Source organism: Castor canadensis, chromosome 6, assembly GCF_047511655.1.
Source record: "Castor canadensis chromosome 6, mCasCan1.hap1v2, whole genome shotgun sequence".
Taxonomy (NCBI): Eukaryota; Metazoa; Chordata; class Mammalia; order Rodentia; family Castoridae; genus Castor; species Castor canadensis.
Window position 1 is genome coordinate 29,697,067 of NC_133391.1, and position 18,035 is coordinate 29,715,101.

Below are 18,035 nucleotides of genomic sequence, written 5' to 3' on the forward strand. Positions count from 1 at the left end.
GTCCGGGGACCTGAAATAGGATGGGAGTTTTCAGAAGTTTAGCTTTGTTTTCTTAGGCATTATTTGTTCTGTTACAGTAATTGGGTGCACCAGGAAGGAGACGACTTTCACATGTAGAAATGTATTTCTTTCTTTACTGCAGCACACTAGACAGGGATTCATTTTAGGCTTGAATTGAGGAAGGTCCTCATGATGAGGACCTTCTGGTGTGAGGGGTAAAAGATGATGAGGACAGAGGCTGAAAGTCCACACTGTCAGCCATGCTAGGACTGAAGTGTGTTGCAGCAATTTGGTTGAGAAAAAGAGAAGAGCCTGAATTCTTGCTGGAAGGTCGTGGGTGGTAGTGAACAGACAGGCCCTACTAGAAGGGCACCCGGATCAAGGCCCTCCTATATGGAGGCACAGTGTGTATAGTCTGCAGTCTGTGCTTTCACTGCCTGAGAAAGTGGCTCTTCCTCTAAAGCTGTTACTTTACTTCACTAGTGAGTAAAGAATCCTAATTCAGTCATTCACAAGTGCCCCTTTCCTCTTTGAAGGGCAGTAGTAATCCCATACTGTTTTCTCCTTGAGTGGTTATAACAGTTGGGCTGACTCTAAAATAAGTTTCCAGATGGACTTTCTTTAACATGTGAAAACAGATCTCCCCAGGAGGAAAAAAAAATACTCTTGTCTTTGGGTAGCAGTGAAACATTTTTATTTTTCACTTAAAACTTCTGCTTCTTTAAAACTTTGCCTGGACACTGTTGGTAATATCTGCAGTTACTGTGAGATCTGCATACTTGAGAGCTGATGGCTTCTAATTTTACAGAGCCTTTCTGGTAGGGTCACAGTGTCTTTGAGCAATGATTACTATTCTCTTTTAGTGATAAGCAGACTATGTTACAGAAAGCAAAGTTAACTTCCTAAAGTCACGTGTGTTCCCCAGGCAAAGTTAGAGATTGCCACATAAGAAAGAAAATTCCTAGTTAAGGATCCCCTTTAATCCTGCTAAACCTTAAGCAGTCAGTCAGTAGGTGACTCCATAGATCCTTGTCGCAGATCATTTTTGGTACTTCTTTGCCACCTTTGACATTATATGGCACACTCACTTTGCTGCATCCCTGCTTCAGATTTAACACAGGTGTGTCCATTGCTAACTTCATGAGTGCTCATACGAGAGAGCAGCTATACCAGAGCCTAGAGCTGAGAATCTGTGGAGGGCCACTTTGCTTCTCATTGCCTGCCTTCCTGCCTTCTACACACAGGAAGAAGACAGGGCTGCATTTGATGGAGGGGCTGGAGACAGGCTGGGCTTACAGAGGCCCGCTGGGGTGGTGAGAATGAAAAGGCACTGTAGCTGGGCAGCTTTGAAAGCTGTAAGAATTTATACTTGAGCCTTAGTGCTCAAGAATATTTTAGAGGTCATTCAGTCAACCAGCTTCATTTAATAAATGTTAAGTGAATTCCCAGGATGACCCAGCTGAATTTTAAAACCAGATTTGTGGGCTGGGGGGTGGAGAGGCCCAACACCTGTAATCCCAGCTACACAGGAAGCAAAGATCAGAAGAATTGTGGTTTGAGGCCAGCCAGGCAAAAAAGTTAATGAGACCCCCCATCTCAACAAATAAGCTGGATGTGGTGTTTGACCCCTCTGTTCCCAGCTATATGAAAGACTATAGGTAGGAGGATTGAGGTCTGAGGCTGGCCAGGGCAAAAAACGTGAGATCCAACCTGAAAAATAACTAGCTCAAGAAAGGGCTGAGGGCATGGTTCAAGTGGTAGAGAGCCTGCCTAGCAAGCATGAGGCCTTGTGTTCAAATTCTAGTACTGCACCCCACCCCCGCCAATAAAGCAAAATGAAATAGGAAAAATCAGTTTTTATAACATTTAAGCCAGTGTGTCTAAAATATCATCTCATGGCTAGGGTGTAGCTCAATGGTCGAGTGATTGTGTAGCATGCACAAGGTCTGGATTTGATCCCTAGCGCCACAAAACCAAAACAAAACAAAAAAGTGCATCATTTTAACATGCTAGCAGTATAAAATATTGAGGTATTTTACATGATTTTTTTCTTGTATTAAGTCTTGAAATCTGGTATATTTTATACTCCACATCCTAATTTGGATTAGCAACAGTTCAGTGCTCAGTAGCCACATGTGGCCTGAGGTTGCCTCAACGCACAGTACAGGTTGAGACTCCCAGTGTGTCCTAAGTTTTGCTGATGTTCTAAAGACATGATTCTTCTATAAAAGAACCTAAGAAGTTATTGGCTGCAAAAGCATACTTTTGATTTCCTTTCCTCCACAACTATACTGTTGTTTCTTACAGTCTTCTTTCATCCTGGAGTCTTTGTACTAGAGCTGGAATGGGGACTGGTTATTGTACTATAAATGTCTTTGCAGGCACCCAGTTCATAACTGAAATGACAGCGATCTGAGAAAGAATGTCCAGTTATGATGTGAAAGACAAAAGTTCTTGAACATTTTTCTCACTTACCTCTTAAAATTTCAAATAGGAATTTTGTTTCATACTTACACAAAATATGTGATGGCATACCTAGAAGCTGACCTCTGTCTGAGGACATTTCAGCTCCTCCACTGATGCAGCTCTGCCACCTCCTTCCCCATTTAAGCTGTTTGCTTTAGACTTTCCCTATTCAAGCTAGCAACATTCTTTGCACAGCTTTTTATTACAGCCTTCTAACCAAAATTGCTTTTCCTGGGCTGCCTTATTCTGCTTGCTACTAGGACGACTGCTACTTCCTCTGCTGTTTTCTTACAGGAGTTAGAAAAAGCTGGACACAATATAGTCAAATGATGCTTTCAGGGTTTCCAAGAGAAATACATGATATAGGAAGACAAAAGGCCATCAGAATTATCAGTAGAAATATTGTCCACCATGTATAGAACACCATACAATGTGTAAGTTGTCTAGACAAGACTTGTTCATTAAACAGTAATTCACAGGACAGGGTGACTCACAGAATGGCTCCCAGTTCCGAGGTGGTGGTACACGAACAGCTGAGAGCCAGCTTTGCATCCCAGCTCCCCTCTGACCAGCCCTACCACTTTAGCTAAGTTACTGAACCTTAGTTTCACCCTCAAGTGTAATGATTCCTGCCTGCCAGCATTCATGTGATGTTCAAATGCAGTGACTGCCAGCATCAAGTACAGCTCTACCCTGTTATCATCAGAGGTCAGAGTAGGCAAGACGTCAGGTGAGGGGCATATGTGGTGAGTCTTGTTGGTTGAGGAAAGTTGGGGGAGGAGGTAGAACTTGAGGTCAGTTTGAATGCACATGGAGTGGCAAATGCAAAATGGGTTGTGGAATTGACTTCAGAAAGAAAAGTGACAGTTCCACTGTGTAGAATTTCAGTGCCCATGGTGATTTAGTGGGATCTTCTGTTTTCAGACCAGGTGAACGTGAAGAACATGCAGGAAAAAAAGGCAGTCTTATTACAGTCATCTGTTAATCTATACTCTGTGTATTACTCCATGGTCTGCCTCAACAGCTCATAGAATCTCTACCTAGAAACTCATCCAGCCACAGGAGAAAGTTTACTTCATAGTTTAGGAGACAAACTTGTAAGTGTAGAAAATAGTGAATGAAAATAATAATAAAATCAGATATTTTGACTCACAAATATTATTTTTGAAAGTTTACTTAATTATATGTTGAACGAGAACATATTTTTAGTTCTTAGAGGGCTACGTCTTTTACTTTGAAGCAGAACCCTGTCTTACATGGCTTGCTATATTCAGAGTAATGACACTACTTAATATCAGTTAGGAGAAAGTTTAAATTAGTGAAAAGTACACATCATAGGCTCCTTTTTGGTGACAGCATTATTGAAACATTAATACACAATTTGCAAGCTATTTTTAAATAGGATAAAGAAAGGGACCTACAATTTAATGAGACTCTATTATGTCCTCATGCCAGTCTTACAAAATACATGCCATTAGCCTTACTTTGCAGGTGAGTTAATCCAAGTGAGGGAGGATAGGTAACTATCCAGGATGGTTCAGCTAATGAACAGCAGTGTGCTGGGCTGGGCTCTGCTTTTCCAGGGTCAGTACTGATCCCTTTCAGTATTCCGCACCCCAGTGAGATTCCACATGAATGCTTCTGGCTCATGTTTAGTATGAGGTCTGTCAGGAGGTGGCTGGCATGTCTTGACCAGCCTTCTCATTGTGGCATTTGCTAGCATTCTTTGTCTTGGCAAGAAGACTATGGCTTGATAGTGAAGACCCTCTGTGATCTAACTGCATGTTCTCAGTTCTTCCTCTTCTAGTCTCTTCCTCTGCTTGTCCTGTCCTCTGTTGATGCCTGAACAGGCAGGACTGGTCACCTCTCTGCAGACCCTTCCGTATTTCCTTTGTTTTCATCACTTTCTACATCCATCTTCCATGCCTACACGCTTTGTTCTTAGCCATGTATTTGACCAACTGCATACTGAAGATCATAAGGGAAAAATTACATGTAGACTGAACACACACAGACTGTTTTCTTATTGCTCCTGGGATAGTGTAGTGTAACATCTGTTTACATAGCATTACATTGCACTAGGTATTACATCTAGAGATGGCATCAGTTACACAGAAGAATGTGGTTATATGCAAATGCTGCACCATTTTAGAGAAAGAGCTTGAGCATCCACAAACTTCAGTGTCTCTGGGGGTCCTAGCAGCAATCCCCTGGATACGGAGAGATGATGACTTAGTTCCCATTTCAGTCCTTTCAGAATTCCTCCCTTTGGTTTTACTGCAGTGCTGTTTTGTGTGTTCTGCAGCATCATGATTGTCACACACCTCTTTGTGTCATTGGTATGACTATTCATTTCCCGGTGGGATCGCTTGCTCTCTGTTCTAGGCCACCTGCAGCATACCTTGATGCATGGTAATTTCTAGAAGGTTAGTTTTCATACAGATAGTTATAACTTAATTTGTAAACAGTGTAACTTTTTCCCCTTTTTTTTGCAGTACTGGGTTTTGATCTCAGGGTCTCCCTGTCTATCACTTAAGTCACGCCTCCAGCCCCTTTGTTTTTAGTTTTCAGGTAGGGTCTCACTTGGGTTGGCGTTGAACTACAATCCTCCTTCCTCTGCCTCCCCAGTAGCTAGGATTACAGGTGTGTACCACCACACCTGGCTAAACCGTGCAACTTGATACAAGCGGTTTAACATGGCATCAAAATTTGTTTAAGTAAATATACCTTCTAAAATGTTTCCTTATGTTGTCAACTTACAACACCCTTTCTTAATAAATTGGAGAAACTTGGTTAAAATAGTCTTTCACAAAATAAGTGAATGGAATATAAAATGATGACATTTTATTATGACTTATAAAATGAAAATGTACAAGGAATGTATACAAAGAGTCTTCATTAAAAGATGCCAAGTAACTTGTTACTAGATCCTGATTTTAGTCATTTGAAGGTTCATTCATCAAGTACTCTGGCTCTGTGGTTTGCCAGACACTGTTCTAGGCACTGGGGAGACATCTGTAGATGAGACAAAGATTTCTGTTTTCGTGAGCTGATGTCCTGGGAGAAAGAACCTTGACAGTAAGCATGATACGTGGGTAAATTATACAGTGTAATTATTATTTGTTATCAGTTTATTGTGAGGATAGGTGCTTATGGAAACAAGTACTATGAAGAAGCTAAGGTGAGGGATAGGGAGTGCCTGTGGAGGGTTGAAATTAAAGGTAGGCCTCCCTGAGATAGAGGCGTTGGAACGCACATGAGGGAGTGAAAGAGCAAGCCCTTCGGATAGCAGAGTGGCCCAGGCGGGAGCAGCTGCCAAGGAGAGACTAGAGTGTGTTGGCTTAAGGAATAACACGGACACCAGTGTGCTGCAGTGAGTGAGCACAGGGGTGCACCGAGAGGTGGCATCAGAGGTCAAGATTGACAAGGTGCTGTGGGCCTTGCAGAGAACTGGGGACTCATGGCAAGGCTGTGAGCAGAGGAGTAAAGGGGAACTCGTATGTATTAGAATTGTTTTAGCTCCTGTATCAAAGCTAGGTCATGTGTTCTACATGGTGGAAGCAGTGCCAGCGATGAGGCTGTGTGGCAGTGGGTTGGAATCAAAATGTAGCAGTGGTGAGAAGTGTTTTCTCATGGGTTGGATTGTATGTGTGAGAGAGAGGTGTTGAGACTGAGAGGTGCATGAGGAAGACTCTAGGGAGGCCTGTGGGGAGAGCAGGAGGAGCTCAGTTTTGGACATGCTAGGTTTGTAGTGCTTACTATGCTTGTGCGTGGATATGTTGAGCAGGAAGGTGGACATCTGAATTCAGGATGAGCTCCCTAAAGGAGCATGATTAGCATAAGGCAGTATTTAGCATCATGAGTGGGTAAGATTATTAAGAGAGAAAGTCTAGATGGAAAAAAGGACTAAGCGATGAAAGTCTGGGGAGTTGAGAAGGATCCAGCAAAGGGTGCTTGAAGAAGGAACTCAAGAGAGTGCAGTAGTCCAGGAAACAAGTGAACAGAGTGTTTACCAGAAAGAGAGAGTAATCAAATGTGCCCGAAATGGTGCTGAAGATCAAGGAGGGTGAAGACTAAGAACTGGTCATTGATTGAGCAAAGTTGAGATCACTGGTGGTCTACGAGAGCTTTGATAGAATGGCAGGGTGGAAGCCTAAACGGAACTGGAGCGAGGCAGTCTAAGTAGCTCATTACAGGCACCTGGCTCACAAGAGGAGCAAAGACATGGGACAGTGACTGGAAGAGGAAGTGGATAGTGAGATATCTTTAAGATTCGAGGAAGAGTGGTTTGATTGGTACTAGAGGGAATGACCCAGGGGAGTAAGAAATTGATGTAGGAGAGAGGTAGACAATACCCAGAGCCATTTCCTTGAGTTAGAGAAAAAGAGACTATAAGTAAGTAGAAGGATTGGTCTTAGGAACATGGTCAGGGCACCTCTAACAGCAGCAGGAGAGGTAGAGTACGCTGGTGCGTGTTCAGGGAGAAGGGTGAGTGTGGAAGAGGAGATGATCAAAATTTGCCTCCCATAGTTGTTCCTTCAGTTGATGAGCTGAGGAGGATGAGCAGGGATGGAGGGAGTGCGAAGAAAAAGGAAGTGGCTGGAATGCTTATAAGAGAAGGAAAGTGAATGGACTAGGGGAGTATGGAGATTGCTGAGGAGCGTGAATTAAAGGTGAGAGCAGATAGCATTGTTGAGTGTTTTTCCCTGGCTATGTTCAGCTGCACAGGGGTGACTAGGTGATAAATTAGGTGTAAATAGGGTTGTGGTCTTGCCAAGTATGAAGAAGTGATATGGGGGCGAAGAAATTGAGGTGAAAGCAAGGGAGTAATTATAATGACTGGCTGTAGAGTTTAAGGTGGGCAAGGAAAGCAGATGGACAGATTATCCTGGGGATAATGGGCAGAGAAAAGCGGGGACGACCTAGAAGGGCTGAAGGCTTCCCAGGGTAGTGCTGTAAGAGTAGCAAGCGAGCTGGAGGGAAGGGACTGGAAGAGTAGGTTGCATGCAATTGAGACTATGGAGGTTTGGTGGCTATTGCTGATAACGGAGGCCCCTCCAGACATATGGGAAGGAGGGCTCTGAGGACTTAGGACAAAGTTGAGCTAAGTATTTAACAGCATAAGATGAGTGCTCTCTGGAAGTCTTACGATCATGATACTTACTCACAGGACAGAGTAAATATTCAGTTGTGTGTATTTTACATAACATGCTGAAACAAAACTGAATGAATTACGTAAATATCTCTATGATTTAGTAACAGTTATTCCAGGACTGGAGGCATAGCTCAAGTGGTACAGCGCCTGCCTAGCAAGCATGAAGCCCTGAGTTCAAACCCCAGTACGGCCAAAATAAAATCATTCCATGAAGTAGATTCATCCTTTATAACTGTAGTTCTATCTACGCAATACCATTAAAAACAGTAAGCCATATCAGCCACCTTTATGTACATCACCAAAAATATTCAAGAAAAATCAATTAAGAGAGCAAGCTAATAGACTAGTGGCACAAAACTTGCAAAACTTCTGTAAGTGACTTCAGAGGTTGTGCCCAACAGGTTGGCAGCAGGCTCCTCACTGCAGCGAGCCTGCTCCACATTTGCATATCCTGCTTACCAGAAGTCACTTGGGTTTGCCCTCAAACCTGTTTGTGCCAGCGTGGTTCTTATAATTATGCATATCAATTAAAAGATTACATATATACTGATGAAATATGAATGACTTAAGTTGAAATGCTTTTTTTTTTGTCTAATACATTAAGTGGCAATAAGGCACCTGTGGCATATTTGGGGGGCAGTGGTAATCCAGAGGGCTTCTGAATTGGCATTATTTACAAGTTCCTGTTTTTCTTTAAAAATGCAAACTAAGTGATAGCTATGTGTGGGTGCAATTTGCTTAAGAACTCTAGTCAGCTAACTTAGAAAAGAAAGACTCAAAGTTTGGCACCAGAAATTAGTGAACTCGTGCACATGAACTTGCTTTCAGCTGTGAACGTCTCGTTTTGTATGACATCCTCCTTCCACTGACTTACCCACAGATGGAGTGATGACTGCCAAGCCAGAGGAGAAGGTACTTAGGGAATTTCACATTGTAGCCAAATTATATTTTAATTTTACATGATATAGTTTTCTCATTTGCTTTTTGTTTTTAGAAATTGGCCTTGCTTTATTTCTCAAGTCCCATTTATTCCAAAAAGAAACTCAGGTGGCAGCTGGACAATAGACCTTACAAGTGGATTTTAGCGAAGTTTCTTGTTACTATTATACTTGCCACTGAAATTATTCAGTTTTTCTCATTTGTGTTTGAAGTATGTTATTCTACAAATTAATGCATAACACCACTCAATTTAGACCATTCTTTCTCCCTAGTTTTGCCAGTTGTCTGAAATAAAGTAACTATTTAAATGTATCTTTCAAGGCGCATTGTCTTGTAAGTGGATAATGCTTTTTATGACATGAACAGCATTGCAAGCTTGGACTGTTGATGTGTGTGTTGTAGGTCAGAGCCACCTCTTCTTCCTGTCTCCCGTGTGTTTGGCCACCGCAGCCCCATTGAGCTTGGTGCCTGGCAGCGGGCAGCCCACTGTCAGTGACATGCAACGCAGGCAGCTAGCTCTCCCCATAGAAGGCATCACATAGCTGACTTGAGTGGGCCAGAAATCCCGGTACGGAAAGGCCTGCGATTGCACTTGAGGTGATAGAGACTACAGAGGGCAAAACATGCAGCCTGCATTAGTATCTTCCCAAGTAACTTTAGCCAGCTCTTCTCAAAGAGGTCCATAGCTGGAATGCTGCTCCTTGGCCTCTTAATTTGTTATACTTGTAAAGGGCAAAAAGGAAGGCTGCATATCAGGTGTGTCTTGTTCTGTAGAAAATCAAATTTGACAGTCTTCATTGGCATGCAAAATGGTTTCCCTTAGTAAGAATTGCCTGCTGTCTTTGGATTGTGTATAGTAGGTAACACTTAGCATCATCTCCTTTTTTCACTGACTTTTAGAGTATCTTTATCCTTGAATTGGGTAGAATGGGATATTACCATTTCCCTTTACCTTTAATCAAACAAATCTGTAGTACTGTTGGTAGAAAAGAGAAGACCATTGGAGAGAAAGGCCTCAAAGGCAGGTGTGACTCTCTAGGCCCACTTCCGTTCCTGCCTGGGGGATGCTGAGCCAGTTTCTGGGCCTGTGATTGATCAGATGGTACTCAGTAAACTCAGTAAACTCAGTAAACTCAGTAGCTTTGCTTCACCCTTAGGAAAATGACGTACCTTTGCTGAAAGTGCAAAAGTTTCAGGTGGCCCACTGGAACACTTGGGCGCTCTCATAGCTGAAGGGTGTTGGTCAGGCTAAGACGCCCGTCCAGTTTCAAAAGCTATTTCTTGAAATAGGGGAGACAAGAGTTGTCTGCACAGATAACACACTGTGCTAGGTGCGCTATGCATGAACAAAGCACTTTAGAAGGACAGACTGGAGTGGTTAATTCTGCCTCAATGAGAAGGTCATTGATACAGTCAAACAAAGTAGAAAAGGTGGGAGGAGGGACCAGACCTTCTAAGCACAAGAATGTGTTTACACAGAAGGGTGGGCGCACGTGTCACGCTCTGGGGTTGTACTGGACAGGAGTTGGAAATAGACATGATGAGTTGAAAGAATGTGGATAAAACACTTAGCCCGCACTTAAGTGTGTCCAGGATTACTCTAGCTGGATGTGGTGGTGCGTGCCTGTAGTCCCAGCTACTCTGAAGGTAGAGGTAGGAGGATCACCTGAACTCAAAGTTTGAGGCCAACCTGGGCAACATAATAAGACCCCATCTCAAAAAGGAAAAAAAGATTCTATAGTTGTGGTTAAAAATATGGTTTGAGGAGAAAAGCACTGCAAATTCAAGTGCTCCCTGGTGGCTTTTTAAGGTGATCTTGATGAGTGCTCAGCAGTGCCTGGGCAGAGGGAAGAGGAGACGCTGAAGAGGCTGTGCATGCCACGAGGATCTGGCAGCTTTAGATGGGGTCATGAAGAAGAGAAAGGAGCAGACGATCTTATCTTGTAGCTCAGCTGGCTGGGTGGACATTCGAGAGGAAACAGGTGTCCGAGGCAGGGAAAGGAGAAAGAGAGTGTGTTTGGTTTCTGACATTTGGAATTTGGACGGCCTATGGGGCACCTTGGTATCAGTAGGTAGTTGGAGAGTTCTGAGCAGATAGAAATTCAGAATTAAAACTATGGAAACAGACACAGCCTGTCAGAGTGAGCCTGTATCCCAGAATGGGTGTGTTCCTATTGTGTAGGCACCTACTTTAAAGTCATAGAAACTGTCATTTTATTTTTTTATTTAAATATCACCTTTATGGAAATATGGTTTATGTGCAAAAAAATGCACCCATTTGGTGGATATTTAGGCGAGTTTTGATACATTATATATGACTGCCAGGGTCAAGCGCATACTTCCTCTCCTCACAAAGTTGCCTGGTGCCCTGTCCTAGACTGCTTCAGTCCACTCTCCTCCCTGCAGCAGTTCCAGGTGGTGGATTAGACATCTGTGTTCTGTGCCTGACTTGTTTCCCTCTATGTGACCTGTGGAGAGCTGTCCATGTTGCTGGAAGGATCTTACTTTACTCTCTTGCTGAGTGATACTGCGTCAGCTGCTTGTTTACGCTTTCTCTTGTCCCTAGACAATTGGACGTTTCCTAGTTCTGCCTATTTAAGTGAAGCTGATAGGAGTATTTGAAGTTACATGTGGACGTGTAACTTAATTTTTTTTTGGATACATATCTGGAAGTGGAATTGTTGGGTCATAGCAGAAAATGTATTTTCAATTTTATAAAAAAATGCCAAACTTTTTTTTCTAAAGTGATTGCAGTATTTTACTGGGTTTTTTGCTTTATATTGTTGAGTGGCAAAAGCTGTTTATATATTTAGGACATAAACCTTCATCTGATAAGGTTTTATACATTTTCTTTTTTCTTTTTCTTTCTTCTTCTTCTTTTTTTTTTTTTTTAATTAGAGACAGGGTCTCTCTATGCAGTCCAGGCTGGCCTCAAACTCATGATCCTCCTGCCTCAGCCTTCTGAGTGCTGGATCACAGGTGTGCAACATGCACCACACGCTATCAGGCTGTTTTTCATGTACTTTTTAACAGTCTGTGGCTTGCCTTTTTTTAATTGCTTAACTGTGTTTGAAAGAGTGAAAGTTTAGTGTTGAGGAAGCCCAGTGATTATTACTAATTCCTATGGCTTGTGATTTTTGGATCCTAGCTAAGAAATCTTTTGCCTTACAAAAAGTTAAATTGTACAGATTTTCTCCTTTGTTCTCTACTTAGAAGGGTTGTATTTGAGTCTCCATATTTGGGTATATGATCTGTTTCAAGGTAAATTCAATATATGGTGTGAGGTAGAGGATGAGACTCATTTTTGTTAGCATGAATTAGTGTGCAGAGGGTTTCCGTCCTTTATATGTGCATATATATGCATGTATTTCCATGTATGATACCGGGTATTTAACCACCTTCACCTCCTCTCTGAGGCCTCATTAGCGCCCGTTAAAGCAGTATTTAGTTGGTTTCATTATGCTGTCTTTATCTGTCGAGTGCCTCGATAGTGTTCCTCTCCTCCCTTCCATTGTCTCCCCCACTAGACAGTACAGCCCTTTTATGCTCATGTCCCCTCATTATCATTTTACGTCCAGATTATGCCTGTCAGCAAAAATGTGTGAGATGTGGCTTTTTGAGCTTGGTTTATCTCACCTGAAAATGATGTCATTTCATTCTTCTTTATGCTGACTACTCCTCGCTGTGTATATACCCCATTCATTGGTTTCTGGGCACCTAGGCTGGTTCCACAGCTTGGCTGTTGTGAACAGTGCTGCCATAAACGTGTGCAGGAATCTCTTGTGCGTTGGCTTACACTCCTTTAGATCTATGCCTGAGAGTGGTGTGGCAGGCTCATAAGGTAGGTAGGTCTATGTTTAGTGTTTTGAGGAACTCCATACTGATTTCCATAGTGGCTGGACTAATTTACATTCCCTCCACAGTGCATGAGGCCCTTTCTCTACATCACGCTGGCATTTGTTTTCTGGCTGGGCTGAGATGGAGTATCAGTGTCGCTTTGCTGTGCAGTTCCTGTGCAGCTAAGGGCTTGGACAGTTCCTGTATATATTGGCCACTTGCAGTTCTTTTGGAAACGCTGTTCAATCCATTACCCATCTATTGATTGGGTTATTTTTCTTTTGCTGTTTAACGTTTGAGCTCATATTCTGGGTGTTATTAATCCTTGGTCCGATAATAGCCTACAAAGATTTTCTCCCATTCTTTGGGTTGTCTCTTGGTTGGTATTTTTTGTTTTGTTTTGTTTTGTACTCTTCATTCCAGTTCTCTAACAGTGGGGAATGCAGAGAGCTGACTACATTAATCATGTAATCTTCAGGCATACCATTTATCCAGGCTTTGTTGTCTTTAATCATTTTTTTTGCATTCTACTTAAGTCTTCAAGTGTCATTTTGCTGGGCTTTGGATTTCACTGATATGAATGATTATTTCAGAGAAATTGGTGATTTGTAATCATACCATTAAACTTGCATCTTTGAAAATTATCTTGTTGGTACATTATTGGTCGCTTTAACTGATCTTTCCCTCCAAAGGAGCTGATGCAACAGAACGGGATTGGGTATGTGTTAAACGCCAGCAGCACGTGCCCAAAGCCTGACTTCATCCCTGACTCCCACTTCCTGCGAGTGCCTGTGAATGACAGCTTCTGTGAGAAGATTTTGCCATGGCTGGACAAATCGGTGGACTTCATTGGTATGTAGCTGAGTGCAACACGCAGCCTTGGGTTAGAGTCTTTTGTCTAGGCGTAGCCCCTCCACACCTGTCTGTCTTCAGAGGAAAGGCATCTATTTTAAAGATTTCAGAAGTCTGAAAACAACACAGGATGTTGCTCAGTCATTTAGTGGTCAAGGTGACGTGCGTGTCATGCTGTCCCTAAGGGACTGGTCTTGTGACATGCTGGCTAACTTTTAACAGTATCTAGGTAAGCCTAGTAGAATCTGTGGCTGTGTGTTGCAACTGTTTGAAAATCAGTTAAGCTTGAGTTAGTTTCCCTCCCCTCCCACTTCTTGAACTCCTACAAAACTTTTAAGAAACTTTCTTGATATTCCCTTTGCCTTGCTGTTTTCCTTTCAAAGTCTTTCCTGTGTTACAAGATGTTTGAGCCTCACTCTACAGATCAGTAATTTCAAGTAGTTTGGGGGCCAATAAAATTCCAGCACAAACACGTACACAGAGTTATTTCCTCTACCGTGGTGGTGACAGGAGCTGGTCTGTGCCATACTTTGCTGTGCTTTCTGGCCATGTCAGGAGCTTCTGTGACAGCAGGCAGGCCCAGGTCTGCCAGCAGCAGCTTGTTGACACGTGCTGACCGTGCTTTCACTGGACACTGGCTGAGCAGGGGACACTGCCTGCTCCCAAGCAGCCTGACAAGGCTCTCGACTCTTTATGTCCCATGCAAGGGATTTTTGTGTTTCTCTGCCCATGTCACATAACTTTGAGCACTTGAACCAATAATTAAAAATCAAAGAACCACTTCCTTTTAAAAAGCACCACTGCTATGCTGAGCCACTGTGCTTTCACCTGTGAGAGGATTTCCTGAGCCATGTCTTGGAAAGCTTCAATGATGCGGGAGCAGCGCTGTTCCCAAGACTCGCAGGTGCCAAGGCTTTCCCCTTCAGTTAGGCTTCCTCCTGTGAAGCATCTGAAGATAAATGTCGTGGTGACAGTTCACAGTAAAATAATTTCAGCTCCCCCAGTTAACTCTTCATTCAGCACAGCGTTCAATCTTTGCCTTAAAAAATAAGCTATGGCTAACGTAGTCAGTGCCATGTTGATCCAGGGACATGTGACCTGACTTCAGCTGCAAGGTCCATCTCAGAATCCGTCTAGAAGAGGACCTGCTCCCTGAGGTTGTGACAGGTAACGACACTTTAGAAGGGATGAGTAGAAAACATGAAGAACGTTAGCCCACTTGCTTTTTCCTGTGAGATATTGGGGTCGCTGTGCCACTTTTCTTTTACATAGGAGCTTGTCCCATGTTCCAGATTGGCTGAATACATATGTGCAGATGCAAAGAGTATTTTATTTGCTTGGCCTTACATACTAGAGCCACTGGCCTGTCCTACTCTGATAATCCAAGACAAAAACCTTACTTTAATTTATATTTCCCAATTATTTAATTCTCCTCCATAGTGTCTTAAGCCGGATTATTCATGGCAGACCCACGACCACAGCTGATGAGTAACTTGAGTGGGAGGTTTCTTTCTCTTTCTTTCTGTTATTTACATTAAATTTCAGTAAGTAGCCGGGTTTGGTGGGAGGACTCAGGTTTCATGGAACTTTACTTTTAGTTGATGTCGGCAGTGGTGACACAATTGGCCAGTTTGTGCTGTGGGGTCCTCAGGAGGTGGCCCCTTCCCACTGGCTGCCTGCACAGCCTTTGCTCCCTCCGCACTGTCCCCTTGGCTGCTGCCCCTCCCCCACACTCACAACTTTGCCTGTACTTTGGAGCCAAACTGCTTTTGAGTCCTGCCTCCCCTGGTCAAGTGACTTTAGATAACTAACTAAAGGAGCTTGTGTGCCTGGGTCCTGAACTGGACACTGAAGATAATACGGGCTTTACAGTGATGTTTGGGGACTGAAATAGATGATGGGTGTGCACTGAGCATTTGCTCGCCAGGTCATTACTTAGAGTTGGCTCTTAATATTTCTTGGGTTTTTGTAGAAAGGTCTTGCTATGGTGCCCAGGCTAACCTGGATTTTATGGGCTCAAGAGATTCTCCCACCACCTCAGCCTCCAAGTAGCTGGGACTATAGGCGTGAACCACCATGCCTGGCTCTGAACTGCAAATTCTTGTGGAAATGAAGGAAACCTTAGGGTTGAGCTATTTATTAGTCAAGGCAGAAGGCGAGAACTAAGCAGTGTGGATGGAGCCTGTGTAGTTGAGGGAAGGAAGTGGACTGTAGGGAGGGACTTTATGTACTGAGTAGAGCTTGGGCCTCTGTATCAGTGTGCTGTGTCCGTTACTGTTTTATTGTGTTGGGTTTCCCTGTCTAGAGGGAGGCTGCTTGGTTACACATTTACTGTCTCAACTCCCGGACTGATTTGTACATGAGGAATAGCCCATTGTAAACACTGGAAGTTTGTGATGAACAAACCGGTGAGACCGGAGCAGCTTCACTGCTCAGCTGCTGGAACAGGCTCCTTCCAGACCTGGTAACGATGAGGGCTTTACCATGAGCAGTGGTAAACTCCGGTGCTATCAACTGAAATGAAAAAGGAAAGCACACTCCTTAGATCCCTGGCAACAGCTTCATGGCTGAGCACACACGGGGTTGTTGACTGCTTAGTGTTTCTTGCTTCCAGGCTGTGAGGATAAGGTCACCTGCTCTCCAGGCCCCTCAGCAGAGAGATGACAGCACGTCTGAACGTCCCTGCTCCTTTGGTTCTAGCAGTGTGTCCATAAGTCCTTTAAGACGTTAAGGGGAATTAAGAAGATGCAATAAAAAGTAACTTCGGGTTGTCGAGGAAGGGTGAGAGTTCTCTTGGTCCTCAGTGAGGCCACCTGGTAAACCCGAGCCCTGGCGATGATGTGGTTTTCTTCTCAAATTCAGCAAGTAAACTTGGGCCATTTTATGGCTCACTGAAGTTTCCTAAGGGAAAACAGATTCAATTCCCAGCACAGCAAAAACAAAAATCAAAACGAAAACCTCTGCGTGGCAGGCATCTTTTGTGTTGTGCATGTGTTTCAGCCTCTCCCTGCCCTCCCGTCTGAGTACTGAGGTGTGTATGTGCATATGTATTTGAAATGAAAGCAGATTTTGGAAAAATCCTATGTAATCAGATGAAAGTGGAATGGTTGTTTCCTGCTTTGTGTATTCCTCAGTGTTTCTGAGATGTACTACACTAAGCAAGCAGAACATGTAGGATTTACACCCAGGAAAATTTATTAAAATGATACGTAAAAATATATGGCGAGTCAGTAACGCATGACTGTCCATTGTGTACCCTCGGCGAGGTGATTGTCCCCTTGCTCCTCGAGACAGTATTGAGAGGGTAAGTGTGCTGAGGTTTCCACGTGAAGACACTGAAAACATTAAGGTCAGGGAAGTAACATTTCATTGGTGAACAAATTGTCACTCGTGACCTTTCTTGAATGTGACTCGTGCAGAGAAAGCAAAAGCCTGCAATGGCTGTGTCCTCGTGCACTGCCTGGCCGGGATCTCCCGCTCCGCCACCATCGCCATCGCCTACATCATGAAGAGGATGGACCTGTCTTTAGATGAGGCCTACAGGTGAGCACAGGCCCGGCTTCCCTGGCTGCCTTGTCACTCGCCCTGAACATGATTTTAGTCACTCTTCACCACTTACTGTGGAGTTTTTGTTTTTGTTTTGGGTAGTGGGCTTCGTGCATGCGAGGCAAACACTCAGCCCCTTACAGGGGAGTTAGGCGCTCATGTAGAGCCTGGAGAAGACTGCCTTAGCCACCCTTCACGATGCCTCCTATGCTTCATCCTCAGCCACCTCTTCAGTTTAGGAACAGGTCAGGCAGAGCTTTGTGTCCTGTGCGAGCCTACCCTCTCCCTGGCTGGGAGTTGCGTTCCTTCCAGTTCCCGGAGGGCAAAGCTCCAGTAGAACCTTGTTATCAAACCCGCTCTGCTGCAAACTTCATATCGCTGGGAGGAAAAAGCCAGAGCCCTCAAGTGTGAACCCAAACTGTCACACCCATTCTTGGAGTAAAATGTCCTATGCTCTACAGTTGGTCACATTTGGCAGGGAATAAGTGACGAGGCCTCCTGTCCCCTTTTTCTCAAAAGGAAAGGGCAGTCCTGCTGACTGACTGGAGTTTCGCTGGGTGACTGGGGAAGCTGAGTCCCCTGCATGCATTGGTGGGTTGGGGTGGTTTTTTCTCATGTGATGAAGAATCAAAAACACAGACCTCTTCAGAAAGCAGGCCTGTTTTAACAGTTGGATTTTTTTCTCAAATTGTGAATTTTGGACAAAAGAAATGTGCTGCCTGAACAGCTTGTCCCCTGCTGAAGGAGCGGGGCGGTGGGGAGGGGGCTGTTTCTGCTCCAGCTCCCCTCCATGCAGCCTTCAGCGGCCTCGCCTGCTGGCGTTGTGTCAGGAGTCTGGGAGGCCGCCCGCCTGCACTTGCAGTCGCAGCATTGCCCGTTGCCTTCAGGTCACTTGGCTCCCCATGGAGCTTGGTTTTATTTTTCTTGTTCCTTATTCATGCACTTTACTCCCACATCTGATAAGCATCATGAGGAATTCGTCTACTCTGGGAACATGTTTCTTCAATGAAACATACAAGCCATCTACTTTCAGCATGGTGGTTACAGAAGTGGACCAGAGAATAGGCACAACTGGCTTTGAATCCCAGTGCTGTCGTGGAGTGGCTCTGATTTGGGGCAAGTCAACTTAGGGACTTTGTGTGCGTGTGTGATGGGTATCTGATAGGCTGTAGGTTTGAGGATTGAGTAAGTCAGTGCCTCAGAGGTGCTTAGCACCCAGAGACCATTTGTTCTTTCTGAT

The 18,035-nt window shown here is 43.9% G+C and overlaps 1 protein-coding gene across 1 annotated transcript in view; it reads left to right on the forward strand.

Moving 5' to 3' along the window:
• Dusp16 (dual specificity phosphatase 16) overlaps positions 1-18,035 on the forward strand; it is a 72,241-nt gene that overhangs the window by 49,893 nt on the left and 4,313 nt on the right. The window contains exons 5-6 of the mRNA XM_074076029.1: positions 13,090-13,249; positions 16,669-16,792. Of these exons, the coding sequence (XP_073932130.1) occupies positions 13,090-13,249; positions 16,669-16,792 (284 nt within the window). The remainder of the gene's footprint in view (positions 1-13,089; positions 13,250-16,668; positions 16,793-18,035) is intronic.